At 39.8% G+C, this 18,262-nt stretch overlaps 1 protein-coding gene across 1 annotated transcript in view; it reads left to right on the plus strand.

The window, feature by feature from the left end:
- Positions 1–4,167, plus strand: part of TNFSF10 (TNF superfamily member 10) — a 39,838-nt gene extending 35,671 nt beyond the window's left edge. Inside the window, exon 5 of the mRNA XM_075338551.1 lies at positions 1,038–4,167. Within this exon, the coding sequence (XP_075194666.1) occupies positions 1,038–1,447 (410 nt within the window). The 3' untranslated portion in view covers positions 1,448–4,167. The remainder of the gene's footprint in view (positions 1–1,037) is intronic.
- Positions 4,168–18,262: the final 14,095 nt, after the last annotated feature.

The following is an 18,262-nucleotide window of genomic DNA, read 5'->3' on the forward strand; positions in this document are numbered from 1 at the left end:
CCCTATGACTCCAGCGTTATGCGCAAGCGCTCGCTGGCCTGATGCCCGGACGTCCCCTCCTTCCCATCCTGCTCAGCAGCAGGAAATAGATGGGAAGGAGGGGACGTCCGGGCATCAGGCCAGCGAGCGCTTGCGCATAACGCTGGAGTCATAGGGGAAAGTGCGGTCACGAGGTTATGGGCGGCACTTACTGATGACACTCACAGCGCCGCCCATAACCTCGTGCCCGCGCAAAGCGTCACTAGCGGTCACACGTGCACGCAGTGCACGGCACCGCTATAGTGGAACAGCGCATGCGCGGGACCACGGGCACCCAGGGGCGGCCTCCTGAGCTTTTGAAATTCAGCGTTCGGGGGCGGCGTAAATCTGCAGGAGGACAGCAACGGACCCCAGGCAGCCCACCCCCATGGACGATTTTAGAAATTTGCATACGAAAAGGTACCAGTTTACAAAGTGTTTGTTTTGGTATAAAAGGTGCCAAAAAAACTATAGGAAGCTTCCTAGAATGCAGCCCCGGAGCTGCAGAGGGGGGAACTTTTAGCTTTATAGCTAAATTTCTGATGACAGGTTCCCTTTAAGTGCCTCCGATAGCTGGCAACCGTAAGATCGTTATACTGCTTTTGGAAGAGGGCTAATTTGCTATTTCTTACTATCAAGCAGAAACTGAATGGACACGCTCTAAATCCTCCTCAAAGACTTGGAATTTCTGCTTGAAAACCTCCTGAAAAAAAGTATTTGTCAATACAGGTACTTTTTTATTAGGAAATTCACGAAACGATAAAACCAGCACAGTCCATCCATAGAAAATTAAAAGTTCTTTATTTCAATCCAGCACAAGATACAGAGCATAAAAGCGGATAAAATAACAGCAACGCATTTCTGACCCTACAAGATCCTTAGTCATTTTCAAAATGAGTCACTTCCAATATACAAGTCATTTTTTGTATTTTACTATTTCAATATTTTCTTTACATTTCTGCATTATTATTTTACCAACATTACAGCCATTAACACATATGTCCCTTTTCCCTCAACAGTTTTATCAAATGGGCGCTACAGTGGGCATAAAATAATCGGATGGTCTAATAACACCCTGTCTGATATGAACAGCATCAAAGTACAAAATGGAGAACTGGTCATTGCAAAAAGCGGCTTTTATTATATCTATGCCCAGACCTATTTCCGTCAGCAGGATGGTAACGGGAAAGAAAAGCAACTGGTCCAACACATCTACAAAATGACAAGCTACCGAGATCCCATAGCACTGATGAAAAACGTAAAAACAACGTGTTGGTCCAAAGACGCGGAATATGGACTTCATTCCATTTATCAAGGCGGTGTGTTCAAGCTAAATGAAAAAGACCGGTTGTTTGTCACTGTAAGTCATGAAAATATACTTGATATGGATGAAAAAGCAACATTTTTCGGTGCTTTTTTAATATTCTGAAGGAATTATGAAGAAACAAGTTTGGAAAATTATCATGAGAATTAATTAAGCATCAAGCACAAACCTGTGCAGCTTAATACTTGAGTGCATTGTATCTCCCGGATATCGGGCATCCAAGTCTTTTGTATATCGGGGATACTTAAAAGCACAAAGGACTGTGTTTAGTAAACCTGATGTTTTAGACTTTGGGAAACAACGGGATGAAACCTGCGCCATAAATGATTGATCTGAGCCTCAATCCAAGCCTAATTCAGTGGGGGGGCTGGACCCCCCTGCTTTATATCACCACAACAACGGAATACTAAACCTAGAAATGAACGTTTAGCATTACAAAGAGATAGTCTTGCTCACACCGTTGGTTAGTCTGTAGGAATGTTAGCACATTTGTGTGAAAATCTTGCAGAGAACACAGGTGTAAATTTCCTCCAAATCCCTCCAATTCTGGCTGACAGTCTCCTGAGTGGCATAGCCTAGTGTTCCTAATATTCTATTACAGACAAAGCTGTAGGGGGAGGATCCTGCTGCAGACAGCTGTTCCTAAGTCAGACACAGAATTGTGAGAAGGAGGAGAGGAGAAATGGCTGATCTCCTGGGATGCATACAGAAGAAATCTTTATATCTTACTCTATCTATTTGTAACATGAGACGAGATAGGAGGAGATTATGGGTTTATGTCTGTTCTAATCTATGTTTAGTATTCCTTAAAGTTTAGGAACTGCACAAAACAAATCATTGCTCAAAAGATTTGGAAGTATTATATACTCTGCTGAATTCCCTTTGAAGGAACAATCGTTAGTAACTGCATGCTGTGGAAATAATCCAAACCATTTTGGCCTTACTGATAACACTACAATATTTCCATGTATTCTTTTCTCAAATTTGTAGCACCTAAGAAGACACAGCAGACTTAGAAAATGTAGCCAATGTGTCAGCCTCACTTCATCAGCTAGAACAGCTTGTCATTTTGTAAGAAAAAGACAACGCTCCCTATGCTTCTAATTGTCGTGGACGTGACTGATGAACATGAAGCCTTCTGTAACTGCCCATGATTGTTTATGTCATATGGCAGTCTAACTCAAAAACTCTTGCGTTTGACCTGTTAAAGGGAATCTGTCAGCAGGTTTTTGATATGCAATCTGAAGACAGGATGTGACAAGGGTTAAAACATAGAATTCAGGGCTGCCTGTCTTGTCATGGTTCGATCAGTTGTTTTGCTGGAATATTTGTTTAAGCAGCAGGACTTCTCATTGCTCGAACTACAATGTCATGCACACTGCAGTCCGGCACGCTCCCTCCTCTGATTGACACCTCACTGTCAATGTACAATCTCAATTGAGAGCCTGGTGTGGGCGGGGGAAGCTTTCACAGCCTTACTAGATGGCTATATCTAAAAATTCTGATTGTGTCCGAACTGCTGCATCCAGTAATCTAAGTGATACATCGTTGGATTCTCTTTGTCTACATCATGCTGCTCTCAGATGAGGTAGCAAAAATCTTCGAACAGTTTGCCTTTAAGCAAAAATACAAGTTTCATGAGACTATAATAGCAGCACACAAAAAAGACTTTATCCCCTGCTAATCCATAGCATTATGGGCAGCAAATACTGCGTGCTCTTTGTGCACAAGAACTTATTTCATTGTTCTCTCCTGATAATTGATGATTGTCTTGGCTTATGGGGAAACCTTCTTATGGAGATAAACGTGAACAAATTGAATTGTACAGAAATAGACAACCACATTTATTATTCAACTATGTAGCAACTATTGAACTAAAGATCTGGCTATATGTGAATTGCAATAAGAGAGATGGTAGTGAGAGCCGGGCCTCAGATGTGGTGGTATTCCAATCAATGGCTCATAGATATCAGCGTATTTTATCTCCAAACATCATTCAGGATGTCAAATTCGACAATAAAAAGAAAAAGTGGAATGATCCAAGAGATGCCATATGATAGAGCTAATTTCCCTGAGAAGCGTTGCTTTTAGGGGAGGATACCCTTATAACATGGTGCCATGATGGTAGCACCATACAGTGGCACATGGAGTGCCTGTAGCTCTAATTCTAGAGACTTTGTGCCTTTATTCTAGATTTTTATACATGACTGTGTCTGTGTATATAGTTATCTGCATCTTACAGTATAACATTTCTATAGAAATTAAAACAAGCTGCTTATATTAAGCAAAAACAACATTTGAAGATGCAACATGAATGTAGATAATGTACACTTGTGCAATTTTGTAATTTTCACAATTTTTATTAGATCAAAGGAATGGGGTTTTTTCATATCTCACAAATGGATTAAAAAATTCACCTCTACTAAGACGTTATATAAAATATGCCACTAATAGGCCTACCAATATGGGAAAAACCACTGGAGTAATAATCAATATAAATAACAACAATAACTAATACATATGTAGCCATAAAATTACTTTTTTATACCCTTATGGGACAATTTCATTCTGACTAATGAACTGGTAATTTCAAAAGTCTATCATTATTATGAATGTATACAGAAATATACATACCGTACATCTCTATGGATATAAATGTTGCTTAAAATCTGCTGACTTGAATTCTATTTTTTTAAATGCCAAATCTTGAATTATGCTGTAATGTACAATATACATGTGGATTTTATGATCATCTGCTCACTACCACTTTCAGTAAATGCATTTTTATGATGTTCAATATACATTTTTTACTAAAATAAAAACAGAAAAAATACATTTGTCTTTTTTTGCACTGCAGGTAAATTTGCATTGTGGATCAAAAGCACAGCCAAATCTGCATGTCTAACATGTACGTTTTGCTGTGGATTTTAAACCTTTGCAAAGAAAAAAGTAAAGTTTCTAGCAGATGTGGAAGAAACCCACATCATGAGGACATGCTATATTATACTCAAAATCCACGTGGATTTTCTACGCAGCAAAGTTTAGAATATTCCTATTTGCACTGAACTGTATTTTCTTGTGGAATCCACATTGAAAATCCTCTAAAAGGATGTCATATGTGAATACGGGCCTGACGGAGTGAATGTTTTGCTTTTTACACACTAAAAACGATGAAAAAATATATATACTGTGTATGTTTCCATTACCATATTCTGAGAGTTATAACTTTCTTATTTTTCCACCACCAGAAACAAATCAGGGTTTTCTTTCATGGGATGAGTTGTAGTTTTTAATGGATTTTTTTTGGGTTACATATATTTTCTTTTTACTCATTTTTTTCTGCTTTATGTGCACCAATATGTGCCATCATTTTTGCAAAATAATTAGTTTAAAAAAACCCAAACCTTCCAAGAGATGGTGGAAAGTCAAATAAAACTGCGATAAACTTGATAAAAAAATGAATTAAACTGATTTTGTTTAATATTTTTCAAAACATTATTTGGTTTTATATTGCATTTCTGAGACCTATGGCTCCAATTCACCAAAGAAATTTTGCAAGAATAGTGACATAAAGTGCTTTGAAAAATTTATAATGAGAGATGAGACTAGTCCTGTGCTTCCTGCGGCTGATTTCTACCCTCACTACTCTAGTTGTTTGACAGGTCTGTCCCATGTTTGGCCGGTTTCAGACATCCGTGTCTAATCAAGTACCAGTCAGACGCATGGTTATGGTCACACGTGTGTCATACGTGTGGCACACGTGTGACATCCGTGTTTGCATACATATGACAGGTACCGAAGAAAACACGTGTCTGTGAAATAGAAATATTTTCCATATTTACCTGCTGTCTCCGGCTCTGCTGCCTCCTGCTCCTGACTGCCGCTCATTATATTCATCGATTATTCACCGCACTCAGGACCTGGAAGCCAGAGCATCGCCAAGGACAGCATCACGGGGACAGGTGAGTATTCTGCAAGCACAGTGACATCCAGGAGGTCATTGGAATTCTGATGACATCCTGATGACACCACGACACTCGCGCTACAACTTCACGGGTTCATCACAGTTCATTGGGAACTGTGATGAGTCCCTGAATGCTGTCCCCGTGATACTCCGGCTTCCAGGTTCTCACTACGCGCACACACACACGCACACACACACACACACACACACACACACACGTATACATTGAGCACATATACACACATATATGTATATATACAGTGATATGTAAAGGTTTGGGCACCCCTATTAATGTTAACCTTTTTTCTTTATAACAATTTGGGTTTTTGAAACAGCTATTTCAGTTTCATATATCTAATAACTGATGGACTGAGTAATATTTCTGGATTGAAATGAGGCTTATTGTACTAACAGAAAATGTGCAATCCGCATTTAAACAAAATTTGACTGGTGCGAAAGTATGGGCACCCTTATCAATTTCTTGATTTGAACACTCCTAACTACTTTTTACTGACTTATTAAAGCACTAAATTGGTTTTGTAACCTCATTGACCTTTGATCTTCATAGGCAGGTGTATCCAATCATGAGAAAAGGTATTTAAGGTGGCCACTTTCAAGTTGTTCTCCTATTTGAATCTCCTATGAAGAGTGGCATCATGGGCTCCTCAAAACAACTCTCAAATGATCTGAAAACAAAGATTATTCAACATAGTTGTTCAGGGGAAGGATACAAAAAACTGTCTCAGAGATTTAAACTGTCAGTTTCCACTGTGAGGAACATAGTAAGGAAATGGAAGAACACAGGTACAGTTCTTGTTAAGCCCAGAAGTGTCAGGCCAAGAAAAATATCAGAAAGGCAGAGAAGAAGAATGGTGAGAACAGTCAAGGACAATCCACAGACCACCTCCAAAGACCTGCAGCATCATCTTGCTGCAGATGGTGTCAATGTGCATCAGTCAACAATACAGCGCACGTTGCACAAGGAGAAGCTGTATGGGAGAGTGATGCGAAAGAAGCCATTTCTGCAAGCACGCAACAAACAGAGTCGCCTGAGGTATGCAAAAGCACATTTGGACAAGCCAGTTACATTTTGGAAGAAGGTACTGTGGACTGATGAAACAAAGATTGAGTTGTTTGGTCATACAAAAAGGCGCTATGCATGGAGGCGAAAAAAATGGCATTCCAAGAAAAGCACTTACTACCCACAGTAAAATTTGGTGGAGATTCCATCATGCTTTGGGGCTGTGTAGCCAATGCCGGCACCGGGAATCTTGTTAAAGTTGAGGGTCACATGGATTTAACTCATTATCAGCGGATTCTTGACAATAATGTGCAAGAATCAGTGACGAAGTTGAAGTTACACAGGGGATGGATATTTCAGCAAGACAATGATCCAAAACATCGCTCCAAATCTACTCAGGCATTCATGCAGAGGAACAATTACAATGTTCTGGAATGGCTATCCCAGTCCCCAGACCTGAATATCATTGAAAATCTGTGGGATGATTTGAAGCGTGCTGTCCATGCTCGACGACCATCAAACTTAACTGAACTGGAATTGTTTTGTAAACAGGAATGGTCAAATATACCTTCATCCAGGATCCAGGAACTCATTAAAAGCTACAGGAAGCGACTAGAGGCTGTTATTTTTGCAAAAGGAGGATCTACAAAATATTAATGCCACTTTTATGTTGAGGTACCCATACTTTTGCACTGGTCAAATTTTGTTTAAATGCGGATTGCACATTTTCTATTAGTACAATAAACCTCATTTCAATCCAGAAATATTACTCAGTCCATCAGTTATTAGATATATGAAACTGAAATAGCTGTTGCAAAAACCCAAATTTTTATAAAGAAAAAAGGTTAACATTAATAGGGGTGCCCAAACTTTTTCATATGACTGTATATACACACATAGCAGACACACATGGATACACCGAGCACATACACACACATAGCGCACATACATGTATACACTGAACACACACACGCACACACTGCTGTATACTCACCCAGTGATGCGGTCCCCGGCAATGAAGTCCACAGCGCTGCTCCTGCTTCCAGCTCCACAGGACACAGAATATTCAGTGAATATAAAGAGCGGCGATATGGAACGGGAGGCAACAGAGCTGGAGACAGCATCGCTGGAGAGAGCTAAATATAGAAAATCTTTTTATTAAAAAGACCCGAGTTTTCTCCGGTACGTGTCACACTGATGTCACACGAATCGCATCAGTGTTCCATCCATGTGAAACCAGTGCTGCCGGAGAAAAAACGGACATGCCTGCGGGGTCATGAGAGGTTACATGGTCTGTGTGAAAAAGAGAAGGCCAGTTAGTATCATCTCTATAAGGTTTCTCTCACACCACTGTATTTTTGGTCTGATTGCAATGCGACAAACCATGGGATCTGTCACGGACGAAGTAGGAGATGTACGTATATAATGCCTGACACACACGATCAGACTAAAGGACGTCTGACACACAGGGGCGTAACGACCGCGATCACAGAGGTCACCACTGCGACCGGGCCCGCAGGGTTATAGGGGCCCGGCAGCCGCTCTGCAGAGTCGGCTGCCAGTCCGCTATGTGTAGTGCCGCTGTGTAGTGGCTGACTACGCGACCGTCAGGGGGCTGGCCTGTGAGTCAGGGGGGGCCCGATGTCAGTAGAGGGGCTCTCTGACCTGCGGCAGAGCAGAAGCGCTCCTGCACAGCAGACGGAATCCATCCTTCCAGGACCTGCGATGATCTCACACCCATGTGACTGTGTGGTAGGAGACACAGGTTTGCCGGGCAGAAAGCAGGAGAAGATACTGATTACTGAATGAGATTTGGACACATGACTGGTAATGAAAAAAGAGAGGACATGAGGGAGGGGGTGTGCAGGGTGAGTGGCATATGAGGGCTGCAGACTTTGACAGAAGGATGTGAAGGGGTGCAGAGTGTTTGAGAGGGGTAAGTTGGGGTACAGACAGGGTGAAATATGTGGGGCAGGGTGTGAGACATATGAGGCTGTAGTGTGTGTGATATGGGGGGTGCAGGCTGTATGGGGTGCCCAGGGTGCGTGACATATGGGGGCAGGGGCATAACTACCACGGTCATAGGGGTCGGAAGGAGAAGAGAGGTACTTGTTTTTTTATTTTGCTGGCTACATGACACATGGAGGCCCTGGTGGGGCTGGCTGCATGACACATGGAGGCCCTGGGGTGGCTGGCTGCATGACACATGGAAGCCCTGGGGGGGCTGTCTGCATGACACATGGAGGCCTGGGGGGGCTGGCTGCATGATACATGGAGGTCTATGGGACTGCATAATAAACATGAAGGACACCTTATACATGGACTAGGGGTGCATTATACATGGAGGTCTATGGAGCTGCATTATACAAATGAAGGACACCTTATACATGGAATATAGGGGTGCATTATACATGGAGGAGTATGGGGCTGCATAATACAATATGATGATTTATGGGGCTGAATTATAATACATATAGGACTATGGGGGCTACATTATAATATATGGAGGACTATGGAGCCTACCTTATACATGGACTATGGGGGTGCATTAGAAAACATGGAGGATTGTGGTGCAGCATAAAATATGGAGAACTATGGGGTGAATTATAATACATCGAGAACTATGGGAAATGCATTGTAATACATAGAGAACTATGGGGGTGCATTCTAATATATGAAGGGTTATGTGGGACCCTTTATACTATATGGAAGGCTACGTGGGGGCCATTATAGTATTTGGAGAACTATATACAAGGGAGGACAAAGATACAAGCATGGGATGGTAATGTTTTGTGGTGAGGGGGAAAAGGTTCTTTCCCTCAGCATCCAGCTTTTCCATGCTCTGCTGTACATCTTTTCTTAGCACCCAGCTTTCCCATGCTCTGATATGGGAAAGCTGGGTGCTGAGGGTAAGATGTATGGCAGAGCATGGGGAAGCTGGTTACCGAGGACAAGATGGATATCAGAACATAGGAAAGCTGGGTGCTGATAGAGGGATTTCAGATCACGGGAAACCTGGGTGCTGTGGGTAAAAGCCAAGTGTAAGCATCATTATCCTATCCTGTACCCCGAATGTCAGTGTCATTATCCCATACCCTAAGTGTCGGGGTACGTGGAGGGGGGGCCCCGGTCCAAATTTCGCATCAGGGCCCATCAAACTCTAGTTACGCCACTGCTGACACACTACAATAAACACCACAAAAAAGGGGGAACACCAGGATCACGATACAACGGAGGTCCCTGTCGCTAGGTAGAGGGGTGAGGGGGCACCTCCTGAACTCGCCTCAAGATGACTCCTGTACTCCCTTGCGTACATATACTGGTTCTTTCAACCTGTCAGTGAGTGGGATACCTTGGTCCCTCAGCTGGCCCTAAACTCACCCTGCCTAGTGAGTAGGCCGACGAGTACACTAGCCTCGCCACTAAATAAATGAACAAGGAGGGAAAGGAAAGACAGATGAGGGGAATAAACAGAAGGATACAAAACACCAAAATTCACCTCAGAAGGTGGACTCTAAAGTAGCAGGTGGATGGGCACAAGCAAATTCCTCAGCAGTTCCTTCCACCAGGCTGGCCAAAGTAGAAATGAATTCTAACAGCATCAAGGACTGCTGGGAAGGCTTCAATATTTAACCTAAATGGCCGTGAACCCAATGCAACTACAGCTGACCTGCACTGCTCTGAGCTGCTGGCAACAAAGCCTGAAATTAACTCATGAGACGCCAAAGGAAAGGGAACTTATTTTAACTTCTTCACGACCGGCTGATTTTGCGCTTTCCTTTTTTTTGTTGCCATTCTTCTTCCGAGAGACGTAACTTTTTTATTTTTCAGTCAATACGGTCATGTGAGGGCTCATTTTTTGTGGAACGAGCTGTTCTTTTAAATGAAACCATGGGTTTTACCATATAGCGTACTGGAAAATGTAAAAAAAATCCAAATGCAGAAAAATTGCAAAAAAAAAAAGAGCAATTGCACTATTGTTTTTGAGATATGTCAGTCACAGTGTTCACTACATGGTAAAACTTATGTGTCACTGTGATGTCTCAGGTCGGTGCAAGTTCGTAGAAACCAAACATAAATAAGTTTACTTTTATCTAAGTGGTTAAAAAAAATCAGAAGTTTGTCCAAAAAAAGTGGAGTACGTTTTGCAACATTTTCCGCGACCTGTAACGTTCTCATATTTCAAAATCTATGGCTCAGTGACAGCTTATTTTTTGCGTCTCGAGCTGATGTTTTCAACTGTACAATTTTTGTGCAGATGCTACGTTTTGTGCAGAATTATTAGGCAAATGAGTATTTTGATCACATGATACTTTTTATACATGTTGTCCTACTCCAAGCTGTATAGGCTTGAGAGCCAACTACCAATTAAGTAAATAAGGTGATGTGCATCTCTGTAATGAGGAAGAGTGTGGTGTAATGACATCAACACCCTATATAAGGTGTGCTTAATTAGTAGGCAACTTCCTTTCCTTTGGCAAAATGGGTCAGAAGAGAGATTTGACGGGCTCTGAAAAGTCCAAAATTGTGAGATGTCTTGCAGAGGGATGCAGCAGTCTTGAAATTGCCAAACTTTTGAAGCGTGATCACCAAAGAATCAAGCGTTTCATGGCAAATAGCCAACAGGATCGCAAGAAGCGTGTTGGGCAAAAGAGGCGCAAAATAACTGCCCATGAATTGAGGAAAATCAAGCGGAAAGCTGCCAAGATGCCATTTGCCCCAAGTTTGGCCATATTTCAGAGCTGCAACATTACTGGAGTATCAAAAAGCACAAGGTGTGCCATACTCAGGGAATGGCCAAGGTAAGGAAGGCTGAAAAATGACCACCTTTGAACAAGAAACATAAGATAAAACATCATGACTGGGCCAAGAAATATCTTAAGACTGATTTTTCAAAGGTTTTATGGACTGATGAAATGAGAATGACTCTTGATGGGCCAGATGGATGGGCCAGAGGCTGGATCAGTAAAGGGCAGAGAGCTCCACTCTGACCGATGAAAGCAATGTGGAGGTGGGGTACTGGTATGGGCTGGTATCATCAAAGATGAACTTGTGGGACCTTTTCGGTTTGAGAATGGAGTGAAGCTCAACTCCCAGACCTACTGCCAGTTTCTGGAAGACAACTTCTTCAAGCAGTGGTACAGGAAAAGGTCGGTATCATTCAAGAAAAACATGATTTTCATGCAGGACAATGCTCCATCACATGCATTCAAGTACTCCTCAGCGTGACTGGCCAGTAAAGGTCTAAAAGATTAAAAAATAATGACATGGCCCCCTTGTTCACCTGATCTGAACCCCATAGAGAACCTGTGGTCCCTCATAAAATGTAAGATCTACAGGGAGGGAAAACAGTACACCTCTTGGAACAGTGTCTGGGAGGCTGTGGTGGCTGCGGCACGCAATGTTGATCATAACCAGATCAAGCAACTGACAGAATCTATGGATGGTAGGCTGTTGAGTGTCATCCTAAAGAAAGGTGGCAATATTGGTCCCTAATTTTTTGGGTTTTTGTTTTTGCATGTCAGAAATGTTTATTTCTAAATTTTGTGCAGTTATATTGGTTTACCTGGTGAAAATAAACAAGTGAGATGGAAATATATTTGGTTTTTATTAAGTTGCCTAATAATTCTGTCCAGGAATAGCTACCTGCAAAATCAGATATCCTCCTAAGATAGCCAAATCTAAAAAAAACACTCCAACTTCCAAAAGTATTAAGCTTTGATATTTATGAGCCTTTTGCTTTCATTGAGAACATAGTTGTTGGTCAATAATAAAAAAATCTTCTAAAATACAACTTGCCTACTAATTCTGCACACGATATAATGTTATTGTTAGTGTTGAGCGAGTAGTTAACTATTCGCACTCGCTATGCTGTTAGCAAGTACTTTCCGCTACTCGTATATTCGTTATTAGTAGCAGGCACAATGTAAGTCAATGGGAAATACTCACTAAGTAGCGTGTAACCCGAAAGCCATACTATTCGCTACTCGCACCAAAAGTATGGTTTTCCAGTTTCTCACTACTTAGTGAGTATTTCCCATTGACTTACATTGCACCCTCTACTTGTAACGAATATGTGAATAGCGGACAGTACTTGCTAACAGCATAGCGAGTACGATTAGTTAACTACTCGCTCAACACTAGTTATTGTATGGGGCCTTGCACAAGTCTGATTTTGTCCTCAGTCCGAGCTGAGGGAAAAATTTGCAGCGTGTCTGAGTTGGAACTGATTATCAGATCGCACTTGGCCATGAAAGTCAGTGATACTGTGGAGAATATCGGACTGCAATTATGTGACATCTGAATGCAGTCCGATTTTCAGACTGACAGAATGGAGAAATCGGATCACATTCTGATCATGCTCTGATCAGAGTGTGACTTTCATAATCAATCAGATTCTCTTAAATGAGGAAATATACACTGGTGTGACCCTAGCCTAATTCATGGCCAACTCTTCAATGAAGAGTTGGCCATGAATTAGGCTACTTCAAACTATGTTTACTCTGAAATGTTAAAGCATTACACAGAGGAATAGATATGGCTGCAGTCAGGCTCTGATTTATGCTGCCTGTAGTTTTGCAGCATGAAGCCGGTGCCATGTTTCCATTAACTGTTAATAGCAAGTGGCGCAATTTATACTTTAAACAGAAATTTAATGCTGAAAAAAAAAATTCTATGGGTATGTTCATATTTTTGCACAGAGAGCCAACAAATGTGTGCTACAATTCTAGTGAATAGATTTTCATTCACTAGAATTATTCTATATGTGCTAAGTTGCGCAATTGCTCTCTCGGGATCTATTGGAAAGCAACTTTAACTCCTTCACCCCCAGCCTGTTTTAACCTTCATGAGCAGGCCATTATTTCAATCCTGACCAGTGTCACTTCATGAGGTAATAACTCTGGAACGCTTCAACAAATCCCAGTGATTCCAATAATGGTTTTTGTGACATATTGGACTTCATGCTAGTGGTAATTTAGGGTGATATTTTTTGCATTTATTTGTGAAAAAAATCTGAAATTTGTCGAAACTTTTAAAAATTCTGCAATTAAAAATCTTTGAATTTGTATACCCTTAAATCAGAGAGCTATGTCACATAAAATAGTTAAATAACATTTCCCACATGTCTAATTTATATCACCACAATTTTTTAAACTAATTTTTTTTTTTGTTAGAAAGTTAGAAGGGTTCAAAGTTTATCAGTAATTTCTCATTTTTCCAACAAAATTTACAAATCCATTTTTTAGGTACCACATCACATTTGAAATGACTTTGAGTAGCCACAGGTGACAGAAAATATCCAAAACACATTAAGGTGACACCATTCTAAAAACCGCACCCCTCACACTGCTCAAAATCAAATCCAAGAAGTTTATTAACCCTTCAGGTGCTTCACAGGACCTAAGGCAATGTGAAAGGAAAAAATGCAACATTTTTGTGGAAAAAAGTAATATTTTCTTTAACCTCAAATTTTGCATTTTCACAAAGGTATCAAGAGAAAACTCACTGTGCAATTTGTTGTGCAATTTCTGCTGAGTACGCAGATACTCCATATGTTGTGGAAATCTACTGTTTGGGATCACGGCAGGGTTGGGAAGGGAAGGAGCGCCATTGACCTTTAGAGCGCAAAATTGTTTGGAATAGATAGCAGATGCTATGTCGTGTTTGGAGAGCCCCTTATGTACTTAAACAGTGATGCTCTTCCACAACTGACCCCATTTTGGGAACTATACTCATTAAGGAATTTATCAAGATGTTTGTTGAGCACATGGAACACCCAAATGTTTCAAAGAATTTCATAATATTGAGCCATAAAAATAAAAACATACATTTTTACACAAAAAATGTTGCTTTAACAAATATTCATTTTTACAAGGTTAACAGGAGAAAATACACTGTACAATTTGCTGTGTAATTTCTCCTGAGTATGCTGATATCCCATATGTGGTGGAAGTCAACTGTTTAGGCACATGGCAAGACTGGGAAGGCGCGGCATTTGAATTTTAGAGTGCAAAATTGTCTAGAATGGATAGCCGACACTATGTCATGGTTGGAGAGCCCCTGATATGCCTAAACAGTGGAACTCACCCACAAGTGACCACATTTTGGAAACTAGACCCCTCAAGGAATTTATTTAGATGTATTTTGAGCACATTGAACCCTTCACAGAATTTTATTTAAGTTGAGTTGTGAAAATGTAAAAATACATTTTTAACCCCAAAAAATCTTGCTTTAACCCCCAATTTTTCAAATTCACTAGGGTAAAAGGAGATCAGGAACTATACAATTTGCTGTGCAATTTATCCTAAGTACGCCAATATCCCTTATATGATCAAAAACAACTTTTGAGGCAGAGTACAAAGTGAATAGAGAAATGAGCGCACATATTTGAAATCAAAAACAGAAGATAATCCAGCGACTGTGGGTAGTAGAATTTTTCTTAAAACGTCCCGTTTATTGGAGACACATTAAAATACAGTGCAGCATGTTGCAGCCATAGGGCTAGGCTATAGGAAAAACCATCCTACGCATTTCAGATAGCATTAGTCATGGATAAAAAATAAAAGAACACAAACTTTATATTTCCTACATCTTGCTGGGGGAGCTAATTAATTTGTGATGTCATTATTTAGTAAGTAGAAACTCCCTTAACTTGCATATCCAAAGTGCAGATTTGTGCAGGTATATGGAAATTAAATAAAGAAACTGTGAATTAATAGAACACATAGAGAAAAGGTTACAAGCATGAAAAAATTAACTCAAGATGAAAAATACATCATAAATTAACATAAATATTGTACACAAAATGATTCATGAGTATTGCAAAATTAAGTCCTGTCTCACATTTAATCCATTAGGTGACCTGGTATTAAGCTTAAATTCCAATAAGATTCGCGATTGAGAACTTTCCTCTTTATAGCCTTATTTCTTATAGGTTTAAAAACTTTTTCAATACCCATAAATCTAAAATTAGAAGTGTCCCTATTAGATCTAAAATGCCGCGATACTGCTAACACATTAACTGCATTCACATTGATACTATCAGATAAGTGTCTTCTGATACGTTTTTTTTTTAACGGTGTAAACGTGCAACCCACATATTGCAATTTACATGCAATGCACTCAATCAAATATATCACCTTAGAGATATTACAATTAATGAAATTCCTCAAGGTGAACACTTCTCCACTGCTATTAGATGTAAAAATTTTACTTTTAGTAGGTGTAACCGCAGGCAGTGCATTGTGCATGTCCACAGCAATAAAAAGCAGGTCAGTTAGGTATGTTTACTACGTTTGTTGTCACTCAATAGTAAGCTAGGTGAGAGTAAATTGGCCAAAGTGGGGGCATACTTAGGTACAAATCTGACTGTATTTTCCTTTAGAACATTATTGAAAACCATTATGATTAAAAATGGGTAAATATTTATTTATAATGTTCACTATATCGCTATATTGGGGAGAAAATTCTGTTGTGAATGTAATATTATTTGAACTTCTCAAAGTGTTTTGTTTTAGAGTTATTTTCTCGCAATAGGATTTCTCTATCTAAATTGCAAGCAAAATATTGGGCCCTATTCAGACTCAAGGTCTTATAGTCTGTATGCTGCAAGCGCTTTTTTTATTTTATCAGGTTCAATAAGAAATATCTCATTTTGAGAACAATTTCTTTTAGTTCAAATATATTCACCTAATGGAATATTATTGATCACATGTTGGGGCTGACAAGAGTCAGCTCTCAGGATTGAATTGCTATCGGTTATTTTCCTATATGGTAACACACTTATGGCATCATGATTACCTTTTAAGGTGACATCTAGGTAATTAATTTCATTTTTATGGGTAAATTTTAAATTGAAGGGATTAATGTTGATGTAGTTAATAAACGTAACTGCCTCCTCTTCTGTACCCATCCAGATTAACACTAAATCATCTATATCTCTGCCAAAAAAGTAAATTTTATCCCAAAAAATATTTTTTTCATTGAAAATAAACTGTTCTTCAAATATGGCCACCACCACAATGTTTGCTAACGAGGGGGAACCCCCCCATACTTCCGCCATTATATTTGTAAGAAAAAAATATTATCAAAAGAAAAAGAATTATGCGTAGGTAAAAAACTAGTGGCTTGGACAATAAATGATTCAGTCTCATCTGGATAGGTACTATGTTTTTTCAAAAAACACTCCAAACTATTTAAAGCAATATGATGTGGTATAGAAGGGTACAAATTTATGATGTCACAAAATCACTATGAAAAACAGGTTACCCATTTAATAAACTAGAGACTAGGATTTTAGTGTCTTCTATGAAACCCGGTATTTCCTTCACAAGCGGTTGAAGATGGAAAACAATCCATTCCCCCACTTTTTCACCTAGAGACCCGATACCCGACATAATGGGCCTAAAAGGGGGGGGAACACCTTTGTAGATTTTTGGCAATAGTGATATATTGCAATAATGGGTGAATCAACTACAAATAACAATCTTCTCTGATTATTGCGTGTTTGCGGTATTTTTCTATGTATTGTCCCCCTTATTTGATACATGTTTGTTGCAGATGTGAATCCTGAAGCTTATAAAGAAAACTGAGATTTCATGGCGTCTCATCCACTTTGCTTGGACATTTGTCTGTGTTCACATGTAGCATAAATGCCAGTTTTTTCTGCTAATTTTTTTGCACATAAATTTTGCTTTGTGTAAATGTCCAAGCAAAGTGGATGTGATTTCAATATAAGACGCCGCTGAACACTGCGGTTTATGGCCATGTGCGTACTAAAAAATGGAATTTTCTTAAGAAAATTCCGGATCTCTGCAAGAATCCCGCAACTGTGGCAGAAATCCGCAGGCAAATTCCGCATGCGGTTTTACAGTGGGATGTTGCGGATTTGCCACAGAATTTCTGTGGTTTTGCTGCAGGTTGGTCCCTGCAGAAAAGAAGTGACATGCACATTAATTCCACAGCAGAAATTCCGCGGGTAAATCCGCAGGTATAAAAAAACGCAGTGTGCGTACAGCATTTTTTTATACCCATAGGTTTTGCTGGGGAATAACTGCAGAAATGTTAGGTAGGCATTAGCAATATGCACCCAAAACTGCTTGTGGTTCTGGGTGCATATTGCACCTGACAGGTTCCCTTTAAATGCTGTCTGTCCTCGCACTAAAACTCACACCTTTAGTTCTAACCCATAAACTGGAGATTGATGGAGAGTGGGGGGGTATGAATGAAATAGAATATATAGGTCACATGGCACAGATCCTGTCTGAGTGTGCCCACAGAACAGAGAATGACTTCAATAGAAAGTATAAGTTACAAAAAAATGCTGTAAATTTAATTACATTTTAAAAACAAGCTCTACCTAAAATTTGAAGAGATCCATATTTTTCTTTTTTAAAAAAAATTGTCTCCTTGTATAATTGTTGCTGTTTATTACTAGTTTAGGTCCATGACCCACTTGTCTGCTAATTCTAAGCAGCTGCCCAAACTGGAAAAGATTTTAAATTCTTTATTATTTAGAAATTAGTTTCATCCATTTTCCAGAACAAATTGGTTTCAGGTGTCATTTAGTGATTATTTAAATGAATGGATACCACACGGCTAATCACTCACCAGCACTCACTTTATTAAGGTGACATATCATTTTTGTTTTATGGAAAGTTCTTATTACGTATACAGTATTAAAGTCCAAATGAGTTACAATGCTAATTAAGCAATTGTTGTCATGAGAGTATACACAATTATAACCCAGCGGAGAACCCAAAGAGCTCAAGCCTTCCCAGTCACATAATAATGTAATCATGCAGGCGGCCATATTAACAAGCTGAGAGAATCATTACCAGTAATGTTGACTTTAATGATTCACAGAAATATTTTTCACTTCTCGTGAGTTTCTATTGTGTTACTTACCCTGCTGATGCAGATAAGAGCGGATGTA

Source organism: Anomaloglossus baeobatrachus, chromosome 3 (assembly GCF_048569485.1).
Source record: "Anomaloglossus baeobatrachus isolate aAnoBae1 chromosome 3, aAnoBae1.hap1, whole genome shotgun sequence".
NCBI lineage: Eukaryota > Metazoa > Chordata > Amphibia > Anura > Aromobatidae > Anomaloglossus > Anomaloglossus baeobatrachus.